Source organism: Marmota marmota, unplaced genomic scaffold, assembly GCF_001458135.2.
Source record: "Marmota marmota marmota unplaced genomic scaffold, marMar, whole genome shotgun sequence".
NCBI classification, from domain to species: Eukaryota; Metazoa; Chordata; class Mammalia; order Rodentia; family Sciuridae; genus Marmota; species Marmota marmota.
In genome coordinates, this window is record NW_026000102.1 from 1,775,624 (window position 1) to 1,798,345 (window position 22,722).

Sequence of the window (22,722 nt, forward strand, 5' to 3'; positions counted from 1 at the left end):
TGAATTACCATGAATTTGAGAAAGGCAGAATATGTGATGGTGAATCAAATACTATAAGCAGCACTTGGTAATGAGTTTTCTCAAAAGAAAGTTATAGAGCTGGGGTTGTAGCTCAGTGGTAGAGTGCTTGCCTAGCATGTGTGAGGCATTGGGTTTGATCCTCATATCACACAATAAATAAATAAATAAATAAATAAATAAATAAATAAATAAAACAAAGGTATTTGTCCATCTACAACTAAAAAATATTTTAAAAAAGAGTTATTAACAAAATAACAATTCTTTCCTTGAGTTACAAGGTAGCTATTACATTCCTAGAAAATCCAACTTATATTAACACAGAAAAAAAAACTATTAATATATAAAACAGAATTAGGTTTCAGGCTAATTTTTTAAAATATTTTTTAGTTGTTGATGGACCTTTATTTTATTTATTTGTATGTGGTGCTGAGAATCAAACCCAGTGCCTCACACATGCTAGGCAAACACACTACCACTGAGCCACGATCCCAACCCCAAGACTAATTTTTTAAATATTTATTTTTTAGTTGTAGTTGGACACAATACCTTTATTTATTTATATGTGGTGCCGAGGCTCGAACCCAGGGCTTCACACGTGCCAGGCCAGCACTCCACCACTGAGCCACAATCTCAGCCCAGGTTTCAGACTAATTTTGAAGAGGTTTTCATCAATATGAATATCAAACATGATATCCAGAATCCATACAAGATGTGGGACTACTTTGTCCTTCGTATTGCAGGAAAACTAATATCCACCCGACATCTACTCAGTGCCAGAAGTAACTTCATCAGTGAGACAACTAAAAGCATCCACATGCTTCTAGATGCCCCTGGAGGGATAATTATGCCCACTGAGGATTTTTCTAGAAGTTTTCAGTCTATTGTGTCTTAGCTTTTAGCACATTGGAGCCTCACAAAACTGGATGAATAAGAGACTGGGGTTGTGGCTCAGTGGTAGAGTGCCTGCCTAGCACATGTGAACATCTCTTATTTTGCACATGTGAATGAACTGGGTTCAGTCCTCAGCACCACATAAAAATAAATAAAGATATTGTGTCCACATATAATAAAAAAATATTTTTAAAAAAACTGGGTGAATAAGTACTATGTAACTTATGTCATTCTGTACATGAGCAAAGGGGCTCAGTGAGGTTCGGTGACTTGCCTCAGAGGGTGTGGATTCAAAGGCAGGTGTTCCAGTTTCTAATGCTAGTACTCTTTCCATTTCTTTTTTTTTTTTTTCTTTATTTTTATGTAGTGCTGAGGATTGAACCCAGTGCCTTACATGTGCAAGGCAAGCGCTTTGCCACGGAGCCACAGTCCGGCCCTCTCTTTCCACTTCTTTATATCTGTTTTAGGTCTGCACACACTTGTCTAGTCTACCTCCAGGTCACTGGGTTTCGTATACCTATGTGGCAAGTTGGAGTCAGCTCCAACTGGGAAAAACCTGATATGTCTACAACTTGCCAACACCCACAGCCTTCATGCTGGTGGTACTAGAGCAGTACATAAGCTCAGTCAATTCTGAACAGTTTGCATGATAGTGAACTTATGAAAATGTAGAAAGGTTCTTCTATTCACCAGTTATATGGACACCCCATATTTGTCCTTCTAGAAGAAAAATGTCTATTTCTGTCAATGGATCTATAGGGCAAAGACCTCAGTCTGCAAACCAGCCCAGGTGTTAAGAACAGTTGCAAACATAGATAGCCCCTGGTACCATTCACCTTCCCTATGCCGCTGTGCCTTCAGGCCTTCTAGAACATAACAGCACAGCCATATGTCTAAAAATAGGAGAGAATAAGTGGGGTCTGCCTGTTCTGGTAGGAGAAAAGAACGTCAAAGAAAGCAGCTGGGACTAATGAACTCTCCATTAGCCGTATTCCATTCTTTGAACCTGAGTCAAATGTCGGTCCCCATTAGGCAATTGGCTTTGACAAGAGCTGTGCTAATTACCACTTAGCAACCTTTAATTTCTGGGTAAAAGCAAGAGGAAAAAAACTAATGGATTTTTCATTTTCCAGAGAGAAAGGAATAAAATAATAGTAGTCTATTTAAAAAAAAAACTGTTAATTACAAGAATTATTAATGTGCCTTTACTCACCAGATTGTTTAGCTGCTTAATTTCCTAATTAGCTGTTCAATTCATTTTCCTTTAGTTTGTCTCTCGCTTGCTTTATTTTTTTTTTTTTTTTGTAGACTGAGCTACATCCCCAGTCTTTCTTTTTTTTTCCACTTTAATTTTGAGACAGGGTCTTGCTATTATTGAAGATCTCGAAAAATCGCTGAGGTTGGCCTGAAATACTTTGCTGTCAGCCCTGAAAGTTGAATGCTATGAAGGAGTTCTGCAAGATGTTCATCAATTCAGTTCTTTCTCAAAAGCTAAGGATCTATTCTGGTGCCAAATACCAGAAATAACAAGTGGTGAATTTGAAGCTGTTTAGTGCCTGATGACCCAGGACTTGCACTGAACTACAGAAAGGTAGCTTTAAGAGAAGCCTGCCAAAAACCTGATGGAAGGAAATCACCATTTAGCCTTAATTTATTAATCATGAGCTTTTAAATCTAGTTTTAACATTCAGTCCATGCCAGCAAACATTTTATGAAGTTCCCTGTACTTGTTGGATTTCTTGGTGGTATCACTAGTGAAATCTCATTATTCTCAGATACTTAGTTAAAAGGTACAAATACAAGGCACAGTGGCTCCCTCCTATAATCCCATCAATTTAGGAGGCTGAGGCAGGAGGGCAGAAGTTTGAGGGCAGCCTTAAGCAATTTAACAAGGCTCTGAGCAACTTGATAATACTTTCTCAAAATAAAAATTAGAAGGGCTGAGGATGTAGCTCAGAGGTAAAATGCCCCTGGGTTCAATCCCCGGTACCAAAAAGCAATAAAAATAAAAATATAAAGAGCTGGGCATGGTGGTGCATGTCAATAATCTCAGCTGCTCAGGAGGCTGAGACAGAGGATTGTGAGTTCAAAGCCAGCCTCAGCAAAAGCGAGGTGCTAAGCAACTCAGTGAGACCCTATCTCTATATAAAATACAAAACAGAGCTGGAGATGTGGTTCAGTGAGCCAATGCCCAAGTTTAATCCCTGGTACCTAAGTAAATAAATGAAAAAGAGCTAGAAAATATATTTTTTTAAAAAACCCAGTCTTAAGGATTGTGCAGCAGAGAGGACCCCATTTAAAACTGAAAAAACAAAAAGTCTGTTTTCGTTTAGAAAAATCTTGAGACAAAGTTTTGGAGGTTAACTGGCCTTTGAGACAGGCGTCCTCCACCAGTGCACTGACCCAATTACGGCTCTCTTGAAGCTGCTGTGTTTGGAAATGTGGATGCTATTAAGTCTCTTCCATCACATTAGACTTTATTCAGCTAGTAATTATGAATATGAGCTCAGCTCTGTGGAAAACAGAATGGAATGGTCAGCAGCCATACTTGGAGAGTCTGCTCCCTGGTGTCTAGAGAACAGGATAATATTCCAGTGTCCTCCAGCCAAGCTTGGCTGGTTTTCCCAGTGTTAGGCCGCAGAAACTTTATAAACTCAGGGTGTGGATCTCTAAGCTTTAAAGTTTAGCATCTGGGGATTTGAGCCCAATCTCCCAGCCCCCACAAGACCCCATTGCATGCCTCCCCCACCTGCTGCTGTGCCATTCTTGAATAGCACAAGAATGAATAGTCTGTCATACAGTTTGGCTTCTGAACCTTCAAATTGGATGTTTCCTTAGAGTCTATGTCTCAAGTTATAAACAACATGTGTCATCAAGTGAGGATTTAAGTGCTATGAAGGAGAATTAACATGTGAAAGGGCTTTGCAACCCAGAGACTTATTTATTAGGAGATCCTGCTCAATGAGGATGTTACATCACAGAAAACAGAATTCTACCTCATTTAATCATCATTCCCTGGAAACCACTGAGGAATGGGTAAACCAGTCTGACAAATATTCAAAAAATATGTATTAGTCACTGAACAAAGCCTATACACAAGACGGTGGAGGTCCTAGTCTTATAAATTCAGGCACCAGAACTAGGTGTGGTGGCCACGCCTGTCATCCCAGGCCAGCCTCAGCAATTTAGCAAGATTCTGTCTCAAAATGAAAAATAAAAAGGACTGAGGATGTAACTCCTGGGTTCAATCCCCAATTAAAAAAAAAAAAAGAAAGAAAGGAAAAAATAAGTTGAGGCACCAGGCAATAGACTGGGCAGCAGCGCAGCTTGGTGCATCTGGTTTGAAATAATATTTTTATAAGTAGACATCTTTCCTCACAAAGCATAACTGAAGCTATAATCCATGGAAAGAATTGTAACAAATTAATATTAAGTCACTAATTAAAACTGGTACATAACAGCAAATTTGAATTTAACTTTTATAAACATGTCAGCATGATGTCTATTTAATAGCATAACATTTGTTTAAAAATTAATTTTAGCTAAAACATGAGGAATAATCATTTTGCTCTCTGAACACATGTTAAAAATTTGCTTGTAAAGTTTGCAGTGCTGGGATGGAACCCAGGGCTTTTTTCATGCTAAATAAGCACTTTACCATTGAGCTACATCCCCAGTCCCAGAAACATTGTTTTAAATTAGACAATTCATATCAAAATAAACTGAAATAAGATGCTATTCTAAACTCTTAAATGTGCAGCCTTTAACTTTTAAATTCAAAGGAAGACTGTCAAGCACCAGAATGAAGGTGGGAAGAAAAGCCCAATGACATGGAACCTAGTTCAGCAAGAACCACCAGAAAGTGTGTGTGTATTACTAGGAATGAAACCCAGGTCCTTGAATGTGCTAGGCAAGTGCTGTGCCACTGAGTTGCATCCCCCAGACATTGATTTTATTTTTTAAATTTTGAGACAGGGTCTCACCAAATTTCCCAGGATGGCCTTGAACTTTCAATTCTCCTGCATCAGCCTACCAAGTCGCTGAAGATTACAGGTGTGGGCAACTGAATCTGGCAAGAACCACCAAGATCTTTATCACCCAGCCAGGCATGGTGGCACATACCTGTGATCCCAGAGGCTCCTGAGGCTGCGGCAGGAGCATCCAGAGTTCAAAGACAGCCTCAGCAACTTGCTGAATCCCTGTCTCTAAATCAAATCTATAAGAAAAGGCTGGGATGTGGCTCAGTGGTTAAGAGCCCCTGCATTGGATCTCTAAAAAAAAAAAAAAAAAGTATTCACCCAGGGGGTGGGAAATGGGGGCAAGTGCTGGAGAGTGAAATTAGCCAAATTATATTGTTACATTGTAAACCTTCAAATATATAACAATCCCATCATTATGTACAATTATAATGCAACCATAAAAAATGTGGAAAACATTTTTAAAAATGTTCACTTGGGCCAGACTGCAAGGAAAGTCAGGAGGCCATTTTTCTTTATTTCTGCCCCTTCCTGTATATGCTTTTAAAAAGAAGCAGATGACAAGAAAGAAAAATCTACCATCTGGCACACCTATAATCCCAGCAACTAGGGAGGCTGAGAAAGGAGGATCATAAGAGTGAGGCTAGTCACAGCAACTTAATGAGTTCCATTATCAAAATAAAATTTTAAAAAAGGCTGGGGATGTAGCTCAGTTGGTAGAATGCCAAAGTTGAATCCCCAGCAACACTTACCCATACAGTATTCAATTGGGTTCCCAATTACTGCTTTAAATACTTTCAGTATTGGGTATCATTGAAATTTTCTCTTTCTAAATTTTGAGACAAGGTCATGCCAAGATGCACAGGCTTACCTCCCACTTGCTATTTTTCTGTCTAAGCTTCCCAAGAAGCTGAAAAATCTTTTTGAATAAAGCGGGAAGAAGAAACTGCCTCACAAAGAAAGAACCCTGCTGCTTAATACACTTTATTTGGGTCCATCATTACACTTTACATAAGTAAGTAGTCCTGGGTGGTTCATTTGCAGGAGGAGAAGGTCTTCCAGAAGAAGTTCTTGCAGGGCGTTTTATCTTGGCGACGGGGCTGCTGAAGGGGTGGGCCTTCCTGCCGTTTGGAAACCTCACTGGCATGCCCTCCAGTAAGGGCTCCAGGACTGGCCTGAGAAGTCCACTCATGCCACCAAGCAAGGAAAGTCAGGAGGCCATTTTTCTTTATTTCTGCCACTTCTTGCATATGCTTTCAAAGAGAAGCAGATGACAAAAGAAAAATCAACCATCGGGTTCAGTGGCATTAAAGGGTATGTGAATTCTCACTTTAAAAAAAAGAAAGAAAAGATGCTCCTTAAGAAAAATCACATTTGTATTCAAAGGGTGAGAAAGTCATCTCCTAGCAGGCACAGAGCCCTGGGTTCTAGCACTACAAAGAAATAAAATAAAGGATGAGAAAGTTAAGAGAATACCTTTAAAAAATTGCTCTAATTAGAGGAAAGTCAATAATTGTCAGACAAGGAAAAAAACCTGCTAGTTCTGCCCCGTAATCTTTGCTGAGGTGCTTAATTAGAGGGGTGGGGAAATCTGTCACCACAACCTCCCTAACACCTCCCAGACAAATGACTGGCAACTAGGAAGCCTGAGGTGAATCAGGCTAATTTAGTTTGTCCCACCTTGGGGCATCTTTCTCTGATACAGATCAGATTGAGATGCTAAATTGTGGTCTCTTATTTATTTATTATTTTGAGGGGCAGTACTAGGGATTATTATTAGGGATTATTATTATTATTATTAGGGATTATTATTAGTGGTAGTGCTCTACCACTAAGCTTCACCCACAGCCTGACCTTTCAAATTCCATTGAAAGCTTCTAAGAGTAATCTGATGATAAATGACCTGTCTGAAACTCATCTGATAATTGTGGAGAAAAATCCATTTTTAATGGTCAACTTTATGAACTCTTCTTGGAACTTTTTCAAAAAGGGAAAAAGAGAAATAAATTACCCATGAAGTTACAAATTCTCATGGTGGAAAATGTAATGATGTCAATTAATCTGAGAATATGGCTACATAAGTAAATGAAGGCTCTAGAAATAGGCTCTAGAATAGGGCAGGAGCCACTCCATGAGTGCAAAGAGATGGCCTGGAGCACTCGCAGCATATCAGACTAGCAGAGGCAGAGCCAGCATAGGAGAGAGGCTCCCCCTGAAATGCAGAGGTCTCTGACAAACTTCCCGGGCTGGAACAAATGAAGTCATGAGAATCAATAGTCTGAATGGGATAGGGCAGCTGAGGACACTGGAGTTCAGCATTCTGCCCTGCCCTGCGCACACACACTGGGCCATGCAGATGCTGGGAACCCACAGGGTAGCCAAAGTGCTAGGCAAAGAGATACACTGGCAGCAGGCTAGCATGTGGCCAAGCAGAGACTGTACTCACCGTGCTGTCCTGGCGGCTGGGGCCACTCTCGAGGGGAAGAGCAGTGGCTGTGGCCCCCCAGAGCAGCAGTAGCAGCATTGCACAGGCCCACGGCCACTTCCCTCCAGCTCTGCTGCCGCCCATCCTTCTTGGCAGCCCTGAAGTCAATGTTTTGTGGATGTGGGTCTCTTCTTTGGAGACTGGGGTATTTTAAGCTCCAGTACCAGCTGTTTTGGCGTCTATACATGTCAATTGAAAACCTGTGGCCCTCTTTCCTCACACACACGCATAAGTGACGCATGAGCTTGAGCAATCAGTGCCCACAAAAGCATTTTGGGGATGAACTTAGCCCCTTAATTAAAGCCTCAGGTTTTTTCCTGTGTTTAGGGTGAATTTGCTCTTATTCTGGAATCATGTGTGCTTGTTTCTGAGGAAGTTCTACTTCCTCACAATTATGCCTACAACAAGCAGGAAGCCATGAGAACAAAACCAAGTGATTTAACATAATATACAATTAGCCTTGAATAAGGAGTTTAAAATGTAAAATTTTGCCCATATAGAAGTATGACTGAGGGACTGGGGGTATAACTCAGTGGTAGAACACGTGCTTAGCATGCATAAGGCCTTGGGTTCCTTCCCCAGCATCCACAAGAAGTAAAGTAAGACCGAGTCTGCTATAAGCAATAGAAATCAGAAGCAAGCTAGGTGCAGTGGTGCATGCCTGTAAATCCCAATGGCGCAGGAGGCTGAGATGGGAGGATGTCGAGTTCAAAGCCAGCCTCAGCTAAAATGAGGCACTAAGCAACACAGTGAGTCCCTGTCTCTAAATAAAACACAAAATAGGGCTGGGGATGTGGCTCAGTGGTCAAGTGCCCCTGAATTCAATCCCCAGCATCCCCGCCAAAAAAAAAAAAAAAAAAAAAATCAGAAGCAATGAGGGCTCAGAGTGACACAGTGACAGCACCACTGGCTTCACCCAATTGTGGGCGAGGACCATGCCCCAGCATTGCCCTCCACCTAGCAGGCCAGACCCACTGGACCCATGCCAGGCCTTCTCAAACTATCAAGTGAGACCTAAGTGCAGAGAGTGAGGCAGGTGCAGGGAAAAGCCAGGAGCCCTCAGCGATCCAGCAGATGCCCAGGTGATGCAACCGGAGCAGCCAGCACTTTTGTTTTTTTTTTTTTGGTACCAAGGATTGAACCCAGGGTGCTTAACTATGGAGCCACATTCCCAGTCCTTTCTATTTTTTATTCTGACACAGTATGCCACTACATTGCTTAGGGCCGCTCTAAGTTGCTGAGGCTGGCCTTGTGAACCTTGAACTTATGATCCTTCTACCTTAGGAATTGCCTCCCAAATTGCTGGGATTTTTTTTTTTTTTTTTAAGGAAACAGAAGTGAGAGTGCTTCACATAAAGTCAAATATAATTTCACATTGCGTGGATGTGTCATACGTAAGGCACCTTTCTGTAGGTCACAGACATGTTTGAGAAACTATGTATGCCAACATGTACTTGGCCAGCTCCCAGGACCACCCTGCTCCCAAGGACAACACCAATGCCTGGAAGCAAAGTCCTTCTCTGCCACCTCCTGGCTTCTCTTCAGGGTTGTAGTTTCAGACTCACACAGACAAATGCATGGATCCCTTCACCCAACTGAGACAGCTAAGAGATCTGAAACCCCATCCCAGACCTTCCTGATAGGGCAGCATCCATGGCAGTCTCTCAACTGAAGCAAAGAAACAAGAACTGAAAGCTCTTTCCAGAAGTCAACATGGGCATTTTCAGTTTTTCCAAAGTCCTAATTCACACCCTTTTATTTATTTATTTTTATGTGGTGCTGAGGATCGAACCCAGGGCCTCGAACACTCTATCACTGAGCCACAACCCCAGCCCAACACCCTTTTAAACAAGGAAAATCTCAATCTTGAATTTGTCATAGTTTGATTTTTTTTTTTTTTTTAATTCTTTTTGGAGTCCTGGGACTCAAACCCAGGGCCTCACATGTGGTAATAAGCAAGCTCCTACTGAGCCCCACCTCCAGCCCTTGCGCAATTATGGTAACATTCTAGGTAGAACTAGCATGCCCTGATGACCTGCAGCTTTACACTGTACGTTTAGTTCTTTATTTCTATACCAAAATATATATATTTTTTTTTACCTAAAATAATCCCAACAAATTTTTAATTTATCCAGCTGGGCGCAGTGGTACATGGCTATAATCCCAGTCACTTGTGAGGCTACATGGGAGGATTGTGAGTTCGAGGCCAGCCTGGGCAACTTAGTGAGACCCTGTTTCAAAATTAAAAAAAAAAAAAATTGGGGGGCTGGAGTTGAGGCTCAGCAGTAAATTGCTTGCCTCACATGTTTGAGGCACTGGGTTCGATCCTCAGCAACACATAAAAATAAATAAACAAAAATAAAGGTATTGTGTTCATCTACAACTAAAAAAAAATTTTGAGGTATTCTTGCAGAGGGAAATTCATGGCAGCTGAGCCATGAATATGATTAGTATATTCTTATATGATTAGTATACTTTGTAGATTTTATTCAATGAACACATTAAACATTCTGGGCACTTAGCCTGTACAAAGAACTCACTTTGGAGAACAGCAGTGGGCACTGGGGATTGACCTAAAGGTGTTTTCACCACTGAGCTACATCCCCTGCCCTGTACACAGAACACAGTACACAAGGACCCATGCCACCTCCTCCCTGAAAGAGCTATAACAACCTGGGGGCATATGAAAGATAAGAAAATTTCTGGGGGGATGAGAAGTGTGCTCTGATAGCTTATCACTGGCTGTTTTCAAGAGGTGGCAAAAGGCAGGTAAGGTGGCAAACAGGTAATCCCAGCAGCTCATGACGCTGAGGCAGGTGAATCTCAAGTTCAAAGCCAGCCTCAGCAACCTAGCATGGCCCTAAACAACTCAACGAGACCCTGTGTCTAAATAAAATACAAAATAGGGCCGGGGAAGTTCAATCCCTGGTACCTCCTCACCACACACACAAAAAAGTCCATATCTTAGGACTTCATAGGGTTCAAGACTACAATCCTGAATTACCACTGAATTAACCTATCTGTAGCCTCAGTTTCCTCATATACAAAGTGGAGCTAAAACAATGTCAACTAACCACTTCCTCAAAGTTATGAGGATCAAATGAGACCATATAAGCAACTACCACAAGCAGAACACAAAGCAGGTACTCAATGTGAGGAATTCTCACTAAAACACACATAATCACATACTTCCCTCCCATACCAAGGTGAGCTCCTCACTACAAAATGTTTGCATTCAACACCTTTCTGTCAATAAAACAAAATACTTGAGATAATTAGCTTATAAACAGAAAAGGTTTATTTTAGCTCACAGTTTTGGAAGTACCAGTCCATAAATGACTGTTCCCATTGTTAAGGGCCTGTGGCATAGCAGGAGGACTTGGCAGAGTAAAATTGTTTACATTATGAGTCAGTGAGCAAAGAGGAAGGAGCCAGGGTCTCATAATCTGCCTTGAGGCCACACCCCTCAATGACCTAAGGACCTCCTACTAGGCTCCAAAGGCTCAACCACCTCTCAAACAATGTCACCCTGAGGTCAAAGACCAGAAAAGCTCTAAAGGTGGGATAGTCAAGATCCAACCACAGCACTATTGGAAACCCCTGATTAGAGCCACATAACCTACACAAAGGCTTCTGTTCATTAGACCATGGCAGCGAGTATTCACGGGGTACCTATCATGTACTAGGCACCACACAAAGCACTGAGTGACCACTGTTCACCACCTCAAGGCCCACCCTCCTGGACCTCTTAGTCTAATGTTTTATACAAGGACATGTTTCTGAAAAGATGAACAATGGGAACTTTGATGAAAAGGAGCTCAGTTCTGAACTACTACAAAAAACAGGTCTGCTTATCCTAATGGATAGAACTAGGACACAGATTGAAGTTTGAAGATCAAGTCTTCTCTTTACATGCAGAATAAACTTATAAACTTCAAGTCTACTAATGGAAAGAGCTCTGTCCTTAGAGGTGTTCAAGCAGGTGCAGCAGGAATGCTATAGACTGGTTCCTGCATTAGTGGGGAGATGGACTAACCTTCCTCTGAGGTTCTCCAGAGATCTCCTATTCAGCAAAGGGCATCAGCATGACCCAATGAGCCTTTCATTTTTGGGGTTCCTGGGATTGAACTCAGGGGCACTCAGTCACTGAGCCACATCCCCAGCCCTATTATATTTTATTTAGAGACAGGGTCTCACTGAGTCACTTGGCACCTCACTTTTGCTGAGGCTGGCTTTGAGCTTGCAACACTCCTGCCTCAGCCTCCCAAGCTGCTGGGATTACAGGCATGCGCCACCACACTTGGCTTGATAACTTTTCTTAGATATCTAAGTTTTAAGATATCAGCCATCATATAACAAATTAGAATCAAAAAATAAAAATAAAAAAGATATCAGTCAACAAGCTAGGCATAGGGGCTGGGGTTATGGCTCAGTGGTAGAGTGCTTGGAGGCACTGGGTTCAATTCTCAGCACCACATAAAAATAAATAAATAAAATAAAGGTATTGTGTCCATCTACAACTAAAATTATTTTTTTTTTTTTAAAAAGTGGGCATGGTGGCACACACCTGTAATCCCAGTGACTTGGGAGGCTGAGGCAGAAAGATCACAAATTCAAGGCCAGCCCCAGCTACTTAGTGAGGCCCTGAGCAACTCGGGGAGACTTTGTCTCAAAATAAAAAATAAAAAGGACTGGTGATGTAGTTCAGTGGTTAATCACCCCTGGGTTCAAATCCCTACTATCAAAAAAAAAAAAAAGATATCAGCCATCTACAACCTGGTGCAGAGCTTTCTCTGCACAAGGAGATATTTCCAACCCTTCCTGGCTCCTGTTAAAATGTCACTAACAAAAAATTTGCTCAGGATTGTTTATTTCAAGCTTTGTGAGGAATTGGTCTAAGCAGGACAACAACTACCTTAAATGTAAACTGCCTTGTGTTTCCAGGCCACATTTTTTTCAGACATCAGCCTCTTCACATGGTTGGTCTAATGAAAGTTCAGATGAGTTTCCAGGAGCAAGCCCATGAGGAAGTAGCCCCTACGAGTCCTTTTTCACCCTCTGTCACCAAGATAGAATCCTAGAGGATGATCAACATCACCTTGGACCTTCTAGAATAAACTAAACCCTAACTGGAATGTGCAGGGAATAGGCAGCTTCAGAGAACATGGGGAGCCAAGTCACTACTTCCTACCAAGTCTGGCCTGCCCCAATGTGGCATCCCTGAAAAATGTGTTGTAAGACCATTTGTCTAAAGTAGAAATAGAACATGAATAAATGTGCCACATAAACCAAAAGACCACATGAATGTCAAGTCAGTTTTCTAATCTGGCTTGAAAATATGTCAAAATACTCCTGCCACACAGTAGGTGTCCTCTACATGCCTCTAATCAGACCAGACATGACTGCACACACAGGCTCACCATTTTCAGTCACATGCAGAATGAGACTCTGCAGCTACAGAAATTTACAAATACAATGTTATAAGAGTCCTACCTATTTCCTTTTATTATCACACACAACCTTGTTATAAGGTATTTTTAACCCTATTTCACTGATAAAAACAGAAAGTTTCAGAAAGTAACACAGCTATTAGGGTTGCTGAACCAAGATGCAGACCTAGTTCTATCAATCTTTGGGAAGTACATAGTACCCATACCCTACACTTTTTTTGAGGAGATATTTAAAGACAGTTTATCTGCAAATACAACTTTTCATGCAGATCTTTGGCTGAATGTATGTGAACAATGGAAGGCCTTATGATTCACTTTTCTGTCATTGATGTGACATCCAGATGTTACAATTAACATATGGGCTCAAATGATTGGTTCTTTGCAGAACCTGAAACCATTAAGTGTGAGGTCAGTGCTTGACTCTGACCATGGCCAGCATTTCCCTTGGGTCAGACTGTGGGGGTATCTTCTGCTGCTATTGGAGGCATGGATGGTATAAATTCTACCCAAAGTGCATGCCCTTTTACTCTTTCCCACAAGAGTGTCAACAGCCCTAAATGCAAATTCCATCTCTATTGATAAACAACCTGGTGATCCTGGGCAGCTGGTTAACTGTGCCAAGACTCAGCTTTTCAATAAAAAGGGACAGTCATAAAGTTGTGAAGATCCAAAGAGACAATGTGTTGAGACATTGTGTTGAGAACATTCTGTGTGTGCAATCTCTCTCTTTTTTTTTTTTTTAAAGAGAGAGTGAGAGAGAGAGAGAGAGAATTTTAATATTTATTTTTTAGTTCTTGGAGGACACAACATCTCTGTTTGTATGTGGTGCTGAGGATCGAACCCGCGCCGCACGCATGCCAGGCGAGGGCGCTGCTGCTTGAGCCACATCCCCAGCCCTGTATGTGCAATCTCTATTGCCCCATAAGGGAAATATGGACCTCTAAGAACCCAAAAACATGAAAAGACAGTAGAACTGGTGCCTGGACCTCTAAGAACCCAAAAACATGAAAAGACAGTAGAACTGGTGCCCTTGGCAACATTATCTCTCAAAAACTAAAACGGAGGACAACATCCTGAAATGTTTTGCAGTGGTAGCTCCAGATCTTCCACTTAAGCAAAATTTCTACACAGTAAAACCACAGTTGAATTACAAAATAGCCAGAGAAAAGTCATGTGGACTGTGTTTCTGGAGAAAATTATCTTTAAAAAGCAAAAAGAAGCATTCCAAAACATCACCTTTTTACCTGTGATCACAGTGGCATGGATTTAAAAATACTGATAATCAGACAGCTACATAAGTACAGCTTTATTCATCTTTCAGAGATGGCCTTTTGGCTAAGAAAATTACGTAAAAGAATGAAAAATAACTATGATTTCTGTTTGAAAAAGTCTATCATGCTTACTTGCTCACACAATTTTATTAGCCATAGTGTGTGTAAGTCCCAGGATATACCATTCATACACATGCCTTCTTGTTGTGCTTGAGGAATACACAGGAGTATTTGCTGGACTTTCTGGGTGTCTTTTAAACTAGCTTCTGCAGTTAATGGCTTGGAGAATTCAGCACACAAAGCTGCCTAGCCTCTTTTTCTTTTAAATCTCTACTTATCACTTCAAAATTCTCTTTGAGGCAATAGACACTCCCAGAGGCTCTACCTGCAGAGAGCTGCCTCAGTGGTGGGAGCTCAGTCCTCACTGTCCACTGCTTCAGCTTCTACTGTTTCCCTTGAGCTTTTGTTAACATCCTCTGACTTGTTTTTCTTCTTTGCCTTCCGTTCCAGGTTAAACTGAGCAATCTCATCATTTTTCTCTGTGATGTATTTTAGCTACAAAAAAAAAAAAAAAAAAAAAAAAAGTACTTAATCTGCTTGTAAATCATTAAACCTAAAAATAACAGCCACACCGTCCCCAACCACTCACATCCAGAGAATTTGGGTAGAAAAGCCTGGGTTACACCTCTTAGAGTTAAAGGCAGCTTCAAAACTTTTTTCTAGAAAAAGGAATCAACTATAAAAATCAACTGAGTGCTATCCACGTGTCTTCCAAACAGTATATTTCAGTGTAAGAGTTCCTTGAATAATCGAAAGAATTTAAAATGGGAAGTTTGCATGTGGAAGGCCCCAGTTGAAAAAAAAAAAAATGAAGTTTGTAGAAATTTACTACATAAAGTAAAAGTGGAGGGCCGGGGTGGAGCTCAGTGACAAAGTGTTTGCTTAGCATTCATAAGGCAAAAGGGGTTTCCATCCTCAACACTACAAAAAACAAAGCTCGAATATAATCAACACCCCTTAAATTTATCCAACTAAAGTTTATTGGGCAACTGCTATGTTGCAAGTACTAGGGATACAAGATAAATAAGAAAAGTTCCTCCTGCTCTCGGAGGACTTGGTCTAATGCACAAATTTAGCTATACTCCTCTGTAATAAGGTGTATCAGGTGAAAAAAAAATTAAAAGAGTTCAAAATAAAAACAATATTATGAAGTAAACAAACATACAAGGAGATGACTTCCCAATTAATATTCCTAGATGAGGTGAATGATCATCCCTTTGCAACAGAAATTGATAACTAAAGGAGACCAAATAAATTATAATTGTGCAGAAGTTAAAAAGAGAAGAATGTCTGCCCAATGCCACATCCTTAATCTTGACTTAAACTTTGGAGAAAGGATATTAAGAGAGGAGAGTAGAAAAGATAAGGTGAGGGACTGGGGATGTGGCTCAAGCGGTAGCGCGCTCGCCTGGCATGCGTGCGGCCCGGGTTCGATCCTCAGCACCACATACAAACAAAGATGTTGTGTCCGCCGAGAACTAAAAAATAAATATTAAAAAAATTCTCTCTCTCTCCCTCCCTCTCTCACTCTATCTTTAAAAAAAAAAAAGATAAGGTGAAGAAAACAGCACTGGATTGAGGGCCAGAAGGTTAAGCTTCAGCTTTCAATCACAAAACTTCCTATTTAACTTTGGGGAGTTACTGAACTTCAGTTGCCAAGCCTATAAAGTGGGACTAATAAGATATATTATTAAAAACCCACCCAGGCGGAGTGTGGTGGTGTGTGCCTATAGTTTTAGCTATTCAGAAGGCTGAGGCAGGAGTTTAAGTAAAATACTACACAGATTAATTCATGAACAACTATTTATTGATCACCTTTTTTGTGGCAGGCACTATTCTAGTAGTGTTAATGGAGCTGAGAACAAAAGCAAAAAAAACTCTGTCCTTGTGGAGACCACATTACTGAGGGGCCATCAGTGTATTAATTGCTAGCATTGGACTTAGGACACCTCCTGGTGTCCTGGGTCTGCTATCAGTCACAGCCACTAGCCTGGGATGATCATAGCATCTCTGTGTCTTTACCTGAAAAATGAAAGTTTAGTCAAAATAATTTCTAGACTTGAAAAGATAGAAAATGTCACCAGATGCGGTGGTACACGCCTGTGATCTCAGCTACTTGGGAGGCTGAAGCAGGAAAACTGCAAATTCAAGGCCAGCCTGGGTAACTCAACAAGGTCATAAGCAATTTAGTGAGACCCTGTCTTTTTTTTTTTTTTTTTTTTTTTTGGAAAATTATTTATTTTATTTATTTTAGTTTTTTTTTGAGGCGGACACAACATCTTTGTTTGTATGTGGTGCTGAGGATCGAACCCGGGCCGCACGCACGCCAGGCGAGCGCTCTACCACTTGAGCCACATCCCCAGCCCCTGTCTTTTTTTTTTTGAGACCCTGTCTTGAAATAAAAAATAAAGATAGCTCAGTAGTAAACCACTCCTGGCCTGATTTCCCAATACTCCTCCCCACACTGCGCTACCCCACCAAAACAAAAATGAAAGAAAAAGAAGAGAGAGAAAATGCTTTTTCCTGCACATTCAGCCTCATCGATACTCTTCCACACCTTGCCTGTGAGGAGAACTATGGATACTATAAAGAACCCTCCCCACAGATTAGCCTGTGACCAGTCTCTGACATCATGCTGTAAATGAAACATGGAACCAAAGTTTTGAGAGATTACAAAAAGGGCAAATTATGAAATTCAGAGAGTGCTGATTAAAAAATTTCAAATTGCTTCATAAGATTCATCATCATGAAAGAAAGATCATAAATTTCAGGCAGGTCTGCATAGTTCAACCATCTCTAGTTTTTAATGCAAGGTGCCCTAGGGATTAACTTCATGGCTTCAAGTGATTAATTGGGAATAATGTATTCTGATGGGAAAGGGGAATGAGCAAAGAAATTCATCTCTCACCAGTGAATTACTCCTCCTGGCTAAGAGCTTCACGTCCTCAGTGTTAATTGTGCTTCTTTTTGCATGTCTATGGAAAGGGCAGAAACAAGTCACCAAAATGTTTGCTATTTAAGGTTCTGATGAACTTTAATCCTAACTTCAATCCTAACTCACGGTCAGACTTCAAACTAGCCAGTACCCCTAAGTAATCATCTTGTTAGATAGTGGTCATTGAGCAACAGTAACATTTAAAATGAGTAAGGTTACTAGCAAGACACCAATTAGACCCAAGAAGACCCAGAGAAGGCAGAAACCCAACTGTTCACCTTGCCCAGGGGCCACAGGGGCCAGATATGCAGAAGGAGATGGAGGAGTTAAAAATCCTTCCAAAGTGTCTTGCGTGATCACAGTGAATACCACAGGAAGAGCAAGAAAAATGTCAGTGTACAACTTTAGAGAAAATAAGCCTCAAAATACAAAGAGAGCTTCTGCTTAAATACACATTAAATAGAAGAGCAAGAGAATTTCCATGAAGAGTGGCTTTACTTATAGCAAGATCCCAAAGCTCTTTTCCAAGGGATAAATGACAGGAAAAAGCATATGCAGATGCCTCCCAGCACCTGGGAACTGTTTCTGCCTCGCCTCCACAGCAGCCTCAGCAGAACAAAGAACATCCTTTAAGTTGAAGTCTGTTTCTTGCTCTCATTCCAGTCCTCTTATCCTTGCTATGAAAGATAATTTCAGATAATGAGCTCTATTCAATAATTTATTACTCTGATTAATCCTTTCTTGCCATTATTAACTTATGCCCAAAATAAATAAGAACTTTGTAATCAGGAATAAGTAAGAATCAATGTATCCTTAATAACTAGCAAAGTGGTCAGCACATATTAGTCCTCACTGAATAACTGCTGAGTTAAAGATAAAATCACACAGAAATTATCTCCCGCTAAATGTACTGTATCACATGTCATTTCATCATGAATGACAATATCTGCTTGTCATGAGATAATACCCGTTTTAAGAGGGAACTTCTAGCTGAATGCAGTGGCGAACACATACAATCCTAAGTACCTAGGAGGCCAAGGCAAGAGGCCAGCCTAGACACAACCAGACCTTGACTCCAAAACAAAATTTTAAAAGAGCTGGGGATGTAACTCAGTGGTAGAATGTCCTGGGTTCAATCCCCAGTACATAGGAGGCGGGGAGATAAGTGCTAATCAACAACCTGCAAGGAGCAGGACAAACAGAAGGAGATATAAAGGCAGCCACAAAGTATGAGGCCTGACTACAGACAGCCTCACTGGAGTACCAAGTACACAGTAGGGCCCAGTCTTAGTCACACCATTGGACCGCTCTTATCTGTGTTTACTTAAAGTGCAATGAAAGAAATAAGTGATGGGGCTGGGGTGGTGGCTTAGTGGTAGAGTGGGGTGGTGGCTTAGTGGTAGAGTGCTTGCCTAGCATGCATGAGGCACTGGGTTCGATCCTCAGCACCACATAAAAACAAACTAATATATCCACCTAAAAAAACTAAAGATACATAAATAAATAAATATTAAAAAAAAAAAGAAATAAGTGAAAGGAATATGCACACCATTCTACAGAGTGACCTTATCTATTCACAAGGAAGTTCTGGGGAAACAACAAACTCAATCCTAACTCTTGGTGTGGTGTCTGGTATTTGCACCAGATTTTAAAGTTAATTCTTTCCTACATGGAGGAACAGGTAAATCCCACACCAACCACGAAACATCAGACTCTCCTAAAACAAACCTCTGACTCCCGAAAATTACTCCAGGGAAAATAACAGCAATTTTTCTTTCCTTTCTTTTCTTTCCCTTTTGCAGTATTGGGGGTGAAACCCAGGGCCTCAAGCATGCTAGGAAAGTGCTCTACCACTGACCTAAACCCCCAGCCCAGCAATCTTTCATATAATACTCTAAGCAACACAGGTTCATGTTCTAAAAACTATTTCAAAAAGATTCCCAGAATTTATTTACTATAGAATATCCACCTTAAAAGTTTTGAATGTGAACATATTAACAATATGAGAAGGGCTGGGGATGTGGCTCAAGCGGTAGCGCGCTCGCCTGACATGCGTGCGGCCCGGGTTCCATCCTCAGCACCACATACAAACAAAGATGTTGTGTCCGCCGAGAACTAAAAAATAAATATTAAAATTTTCTCTCTCTCTCTCCCTCTCTCACTCTGAATTTTTTTTTTAGAAAGAGAGAGAGAGAGAGAGAGAATTTTTTAATATTTATTTTTCAGTTATTGGCGGACATAACATCTCTGTTTGTATGTGGTGCTGAGGATCGAACCCGGGCTGCACGCATGCCAGGCGAGCGCGCTACCGCTTGAGCCACATCCCCAGCCCTCTCACTCTGTCTTAAAAAAAAAAAAAAAATATGAGAAGACTAAAAATTCCAAACTAAATAAAGGAAACTTACAATGTAAACTGGGAAATGGTTTTGCCAAGCTTGCAGGTAAATTATTTATTTAGAATGTAAATGCATTTTTTCATCAAAATGTTATAAATGCTGATTAGGTTCCCAGACCAGTCTACAAAGACTGTTTAAAATACAGCTGGCCTGAAATACATAGTTAGATTTCTCAAACAGGGGCCATTATAACCCTGGGATTATAGACTGTGATAGAGAATACACAAAGCTCCAAGAAAAACAAGTGACATTTTCAGAACATCAGTCTTATTCAGCAATAAGCTTTAAAAGAATAATTTTTTACATGAAAGCAAGCTGGAATATCACAAAAAGGTAAAATTCAGATAAAGAATGAGTCTTCAAAGAAAATCTGCACTTGTGGACTGTCCCAGGTAGAAGGGATGCATACCCATCCCAGGCCAGCTTGCTGGGTTCTGCATGGCTCTGGCTCTAAGGAAAAGTCTGGGGGAGCTTGGGAACACACAGGTGACAATGAAGTGAGGAGAGCCTCTAATAGTAGGATTCAGAGAAGAGCTGTTGAGAGCCTTTTCAGAAGCCCTCTCATTAAACATTTTTTGTTTTTGGTGCTGGGGATTGAACCCAGGGGCCTTGTACATGCAAGTCAAGCACTCAGTCAACTGAGCTATAGCCCAACCCACTGAAAAGATTTTTATGTAAGCTGTGAGCTCCTGCCTTCTAGAGCTCCGGTCTTAAGTCTCACACATACCACTTCCCCATAGGATGCAGCAGCAGATTAACCTTTCATGAAATTATGAAAAACACAAAATATCTGAAAACGTAATATGTTGCTATGCTAAATATTTCTAATTTCTTCCACCACCACCTTTTTTATTTTATTTTTTTTAAGAGAAATTTTTTTTAATATTTAGTTTTTAGTTTTCAGTGGACACAACATCTTTATTTTATTTTTATGTGGTGCTGAGGATCAAACCCAGTGCCCCACACATGCCAGGCGAGAGCGCTACCGCTTGAGCCACATCCCCAGCCCATCTTTTTTATTTTTGATGGCAATGGAACCCAGGGCCTCCCACATGCTGAGCACACACTCTTTCACTGAGCTATACCCTCAGCTCCTAAATGCATTTTTCTTTCTAGAATTTTTACAAAAGTATTCCAAAATTTTCCTTGTCTTTTTCCACATCTAACACAAAAATGGGAAACAAAGGTGATAAATGTACTTAATGTGGAAGGCCACACAGGGGCAGCCCAAGTGAACAACGAACAAGCCATTTAAACTATGGGTATCCCTTAATATCCCTCTTGGCCAAATTGACAATACTAAGCGGTTTTTAGGGACTAATATATACAGGAGTAGGAAAAATTTAGAACCTGCCCTCTGAGAACCTAGTGCTTTAATTCATTCAAAATATTCATTCCAGAAACAAAGAGCTAATAGGAGCAAGGTGAACAGGGTGGGCATGGGAGGCACTGGCACCAGCTCAGAAGCGATAGCAAGAAAGCTTCAGCCTTCCATGCCTTAGTCATTCCAGCTGTTGCACAAAAGCAATTTCTTGCGATTGTTTTCAATTACCTGAGGTACTAATTGAAGAGATGAACATAAATCACTTGTAAAAGCTCAAGCTTTACCAGCTGAAAGCAAATTGCCCCTTTCCACAGAGCATGTCTTACTCATTTGGTGGCAAAACGAAAGCCTCTGTTGTCCATCACTATCCATACACCTGCGAGCAATCACTGCAGTGGAGCCCAATGGGCCCCCTCAGAGGGCCCACAGCCTACACTCAGACACAGAGCAATCAAACCATCCTCAAAGCGTGGTTCTTAAAATAGACACCAGCACATTCAGAGTCCTGAAGATATCACTCAGGCCTTTTCAACCTGGAAATGAGTAACTTTTACCAGAAAACACTTGGAGAACTTCCAAAGATGCCAAGTCTGAATCGGCATGATTAAAGCAGATGCTATATTCCTGCAGAATCATGATTAGAGACGAAGCATCTACAAAGTTCTAAAACACAACAAGCCAAAGCTCTCCTGACACACACACACACACCCCCCAGATGGAGAGCATCAGCAGAACATAAGCAAGCAGCACTACATCAGCAAGCTCTCGACCCACCTGGCAAACATTTCCAGGTCTTTGGCAAAATTTTCTGAAAGAGAAAAAAAGGGATACACTTTAACCACCCTGAGCACAGTCTCATTTCAGGAGAAGGGGGATGTGGATGCTGCACCGTACTGCCAGTGATTAACACAGGGAACCCTTTTAAAGAGGAGTGGAGGCATTTCAGGCAGCCCCATCATTTGGTAACAGCCCTTAGCTTTTATTTATTTATTTATGTATGTATGTATGTTGTAGTTGGACCCAATACCTTTATTTCATTCACTTATTTTTATGTGGTGCTAAGGATCGAACCCAAGGCCCCGAGCCTGCTAGGCAAGCAGCTCTACTGCTGAGCCACAATCCCAGCCCCACAGCCCTTAGCTTTTTTAATCATGATGACCTCCTTGTCCTTCTCACAGCCTCCACCCTTTATTATAAGCCTTCCATTAATTATGACTCCACCTTTAGTTTCTAGAAACTATAGGAACTATACTTTAATATTAAATTCTGCAACAGGTTAGGGCTTGTGAGGGCACTAATTTCCTCTAAAGTTAAGCAAGTACCAATACCACAAATTCAGCTGTCAAAACACGTGATATAAAAATGTTATAAAGCATTGAAATAAAAAATTTAATGTCTAATGTTCTAGCCATCAGGGCAGTTTAAAAGATAATAAAAAAGGCATTAATACCTTAGTGTTGGTGCAATAGGAAAAAAACTCTAACAGTTCTTCCCATAAAATGTCCAAATCTCACAGCCAGGAAAAGTTTTTCATGAAGAATGTGACGATGATGACATCCTCCGTGTGTGGGTAAGAGACACCACAGTCCCACCCACACACTGCTCCCAGGCAGACCAACCTACGGGATAGATAGACACACAGAGGAAGACCCTGGCTTCATACCGCACTGTCGAAAAGTTAACTCTGAAATTGCTGCAATGGTTTGTTTGCTGAACTGCATCTCTTTGTCCGAGGTGACTTCCTCACAAAGACAACCCACCGTGTAGTGAACAGCAGCTTTTAGCCTCTGGAAGAAAAAAAAAAAGTCAAAATACTTTGCAGGGGAGGGGGGAATGAGTTTACAAATAAGAGCTTTCCACACCTTTAAGAATTAAGACCAGCTGGGCCGGGACTGGGGTTGTGGCTCATCGA

The 22,722-nt window shown here is 41.0% G+C and overlaps 2 protein-coding genes across 4 annotated transcripts in view; both read right to left on the reverse strand.

Annotated features, from left to right (window-relative positions):
• LOC107155508 (peroxisomal membrane protein PEX14) overlaps window positions 1-22,722 on the reverse strand; it is a 212,374-nt gene that overhangs the window by 161,184 nt on the left and 28,468 nt on the right. Inside the window, exons 4-8 of one of the 3 annotated variants that reach the window (XM_015501407.2) lie at window positions 22,474-22,597; window positions 21,585-21,618; window positions 17,064-17,130; window positions 14,481-14,650; window positions 5,858-6,142 (exon numbers count right to left, since the gene is read on the reverse strand). The exons of 1 other annotated variant lie outside the window; for it this stretch is intronic. In XM_015501407.2, coding sequence (XP_015356893.1) covers window positions 14,510-14,650; window positions 17,064-17,130; window positions 21,585-21,618; window positions 22,474-22,597 — 366 coding nt within the window. In that variant the 3' untranslated portion in view covers window positions 5,858-6,142; window positions 14,481-14,509. Of the gene's footprint in view, window positions 1-5,857; window positions 6,143-14,115; window positions 14,651-17,063; window positions 17,131-21,584; window positions 21,619-22,473; window positions 22,598-22,722 lie in introns of those variants that run through there. One more of the 3 variants, XM_015501406.2, reaches the window with a different exon arrangement.
• Cort (cortistatin) lies at window positions 5,858-7,472 on the reverse strand. The gene is made up of 2 exons (XM_015501408.2): window positions 7,336-7,472; window positions 5,858-6,142 (listed from the first exon to the last, which is right to left on the reverse strand). Exons 1-2 carry the CDS (start codon window positions 7,456-7,458, stop codon window positions 5,924-5,926), a joined length of 342 nt encoding a protein of 113 aa, XP_015356894.1. The 5' UTR covers window positions 7,459-7,472; the 3' UTR covers window positions 5,858-5,923.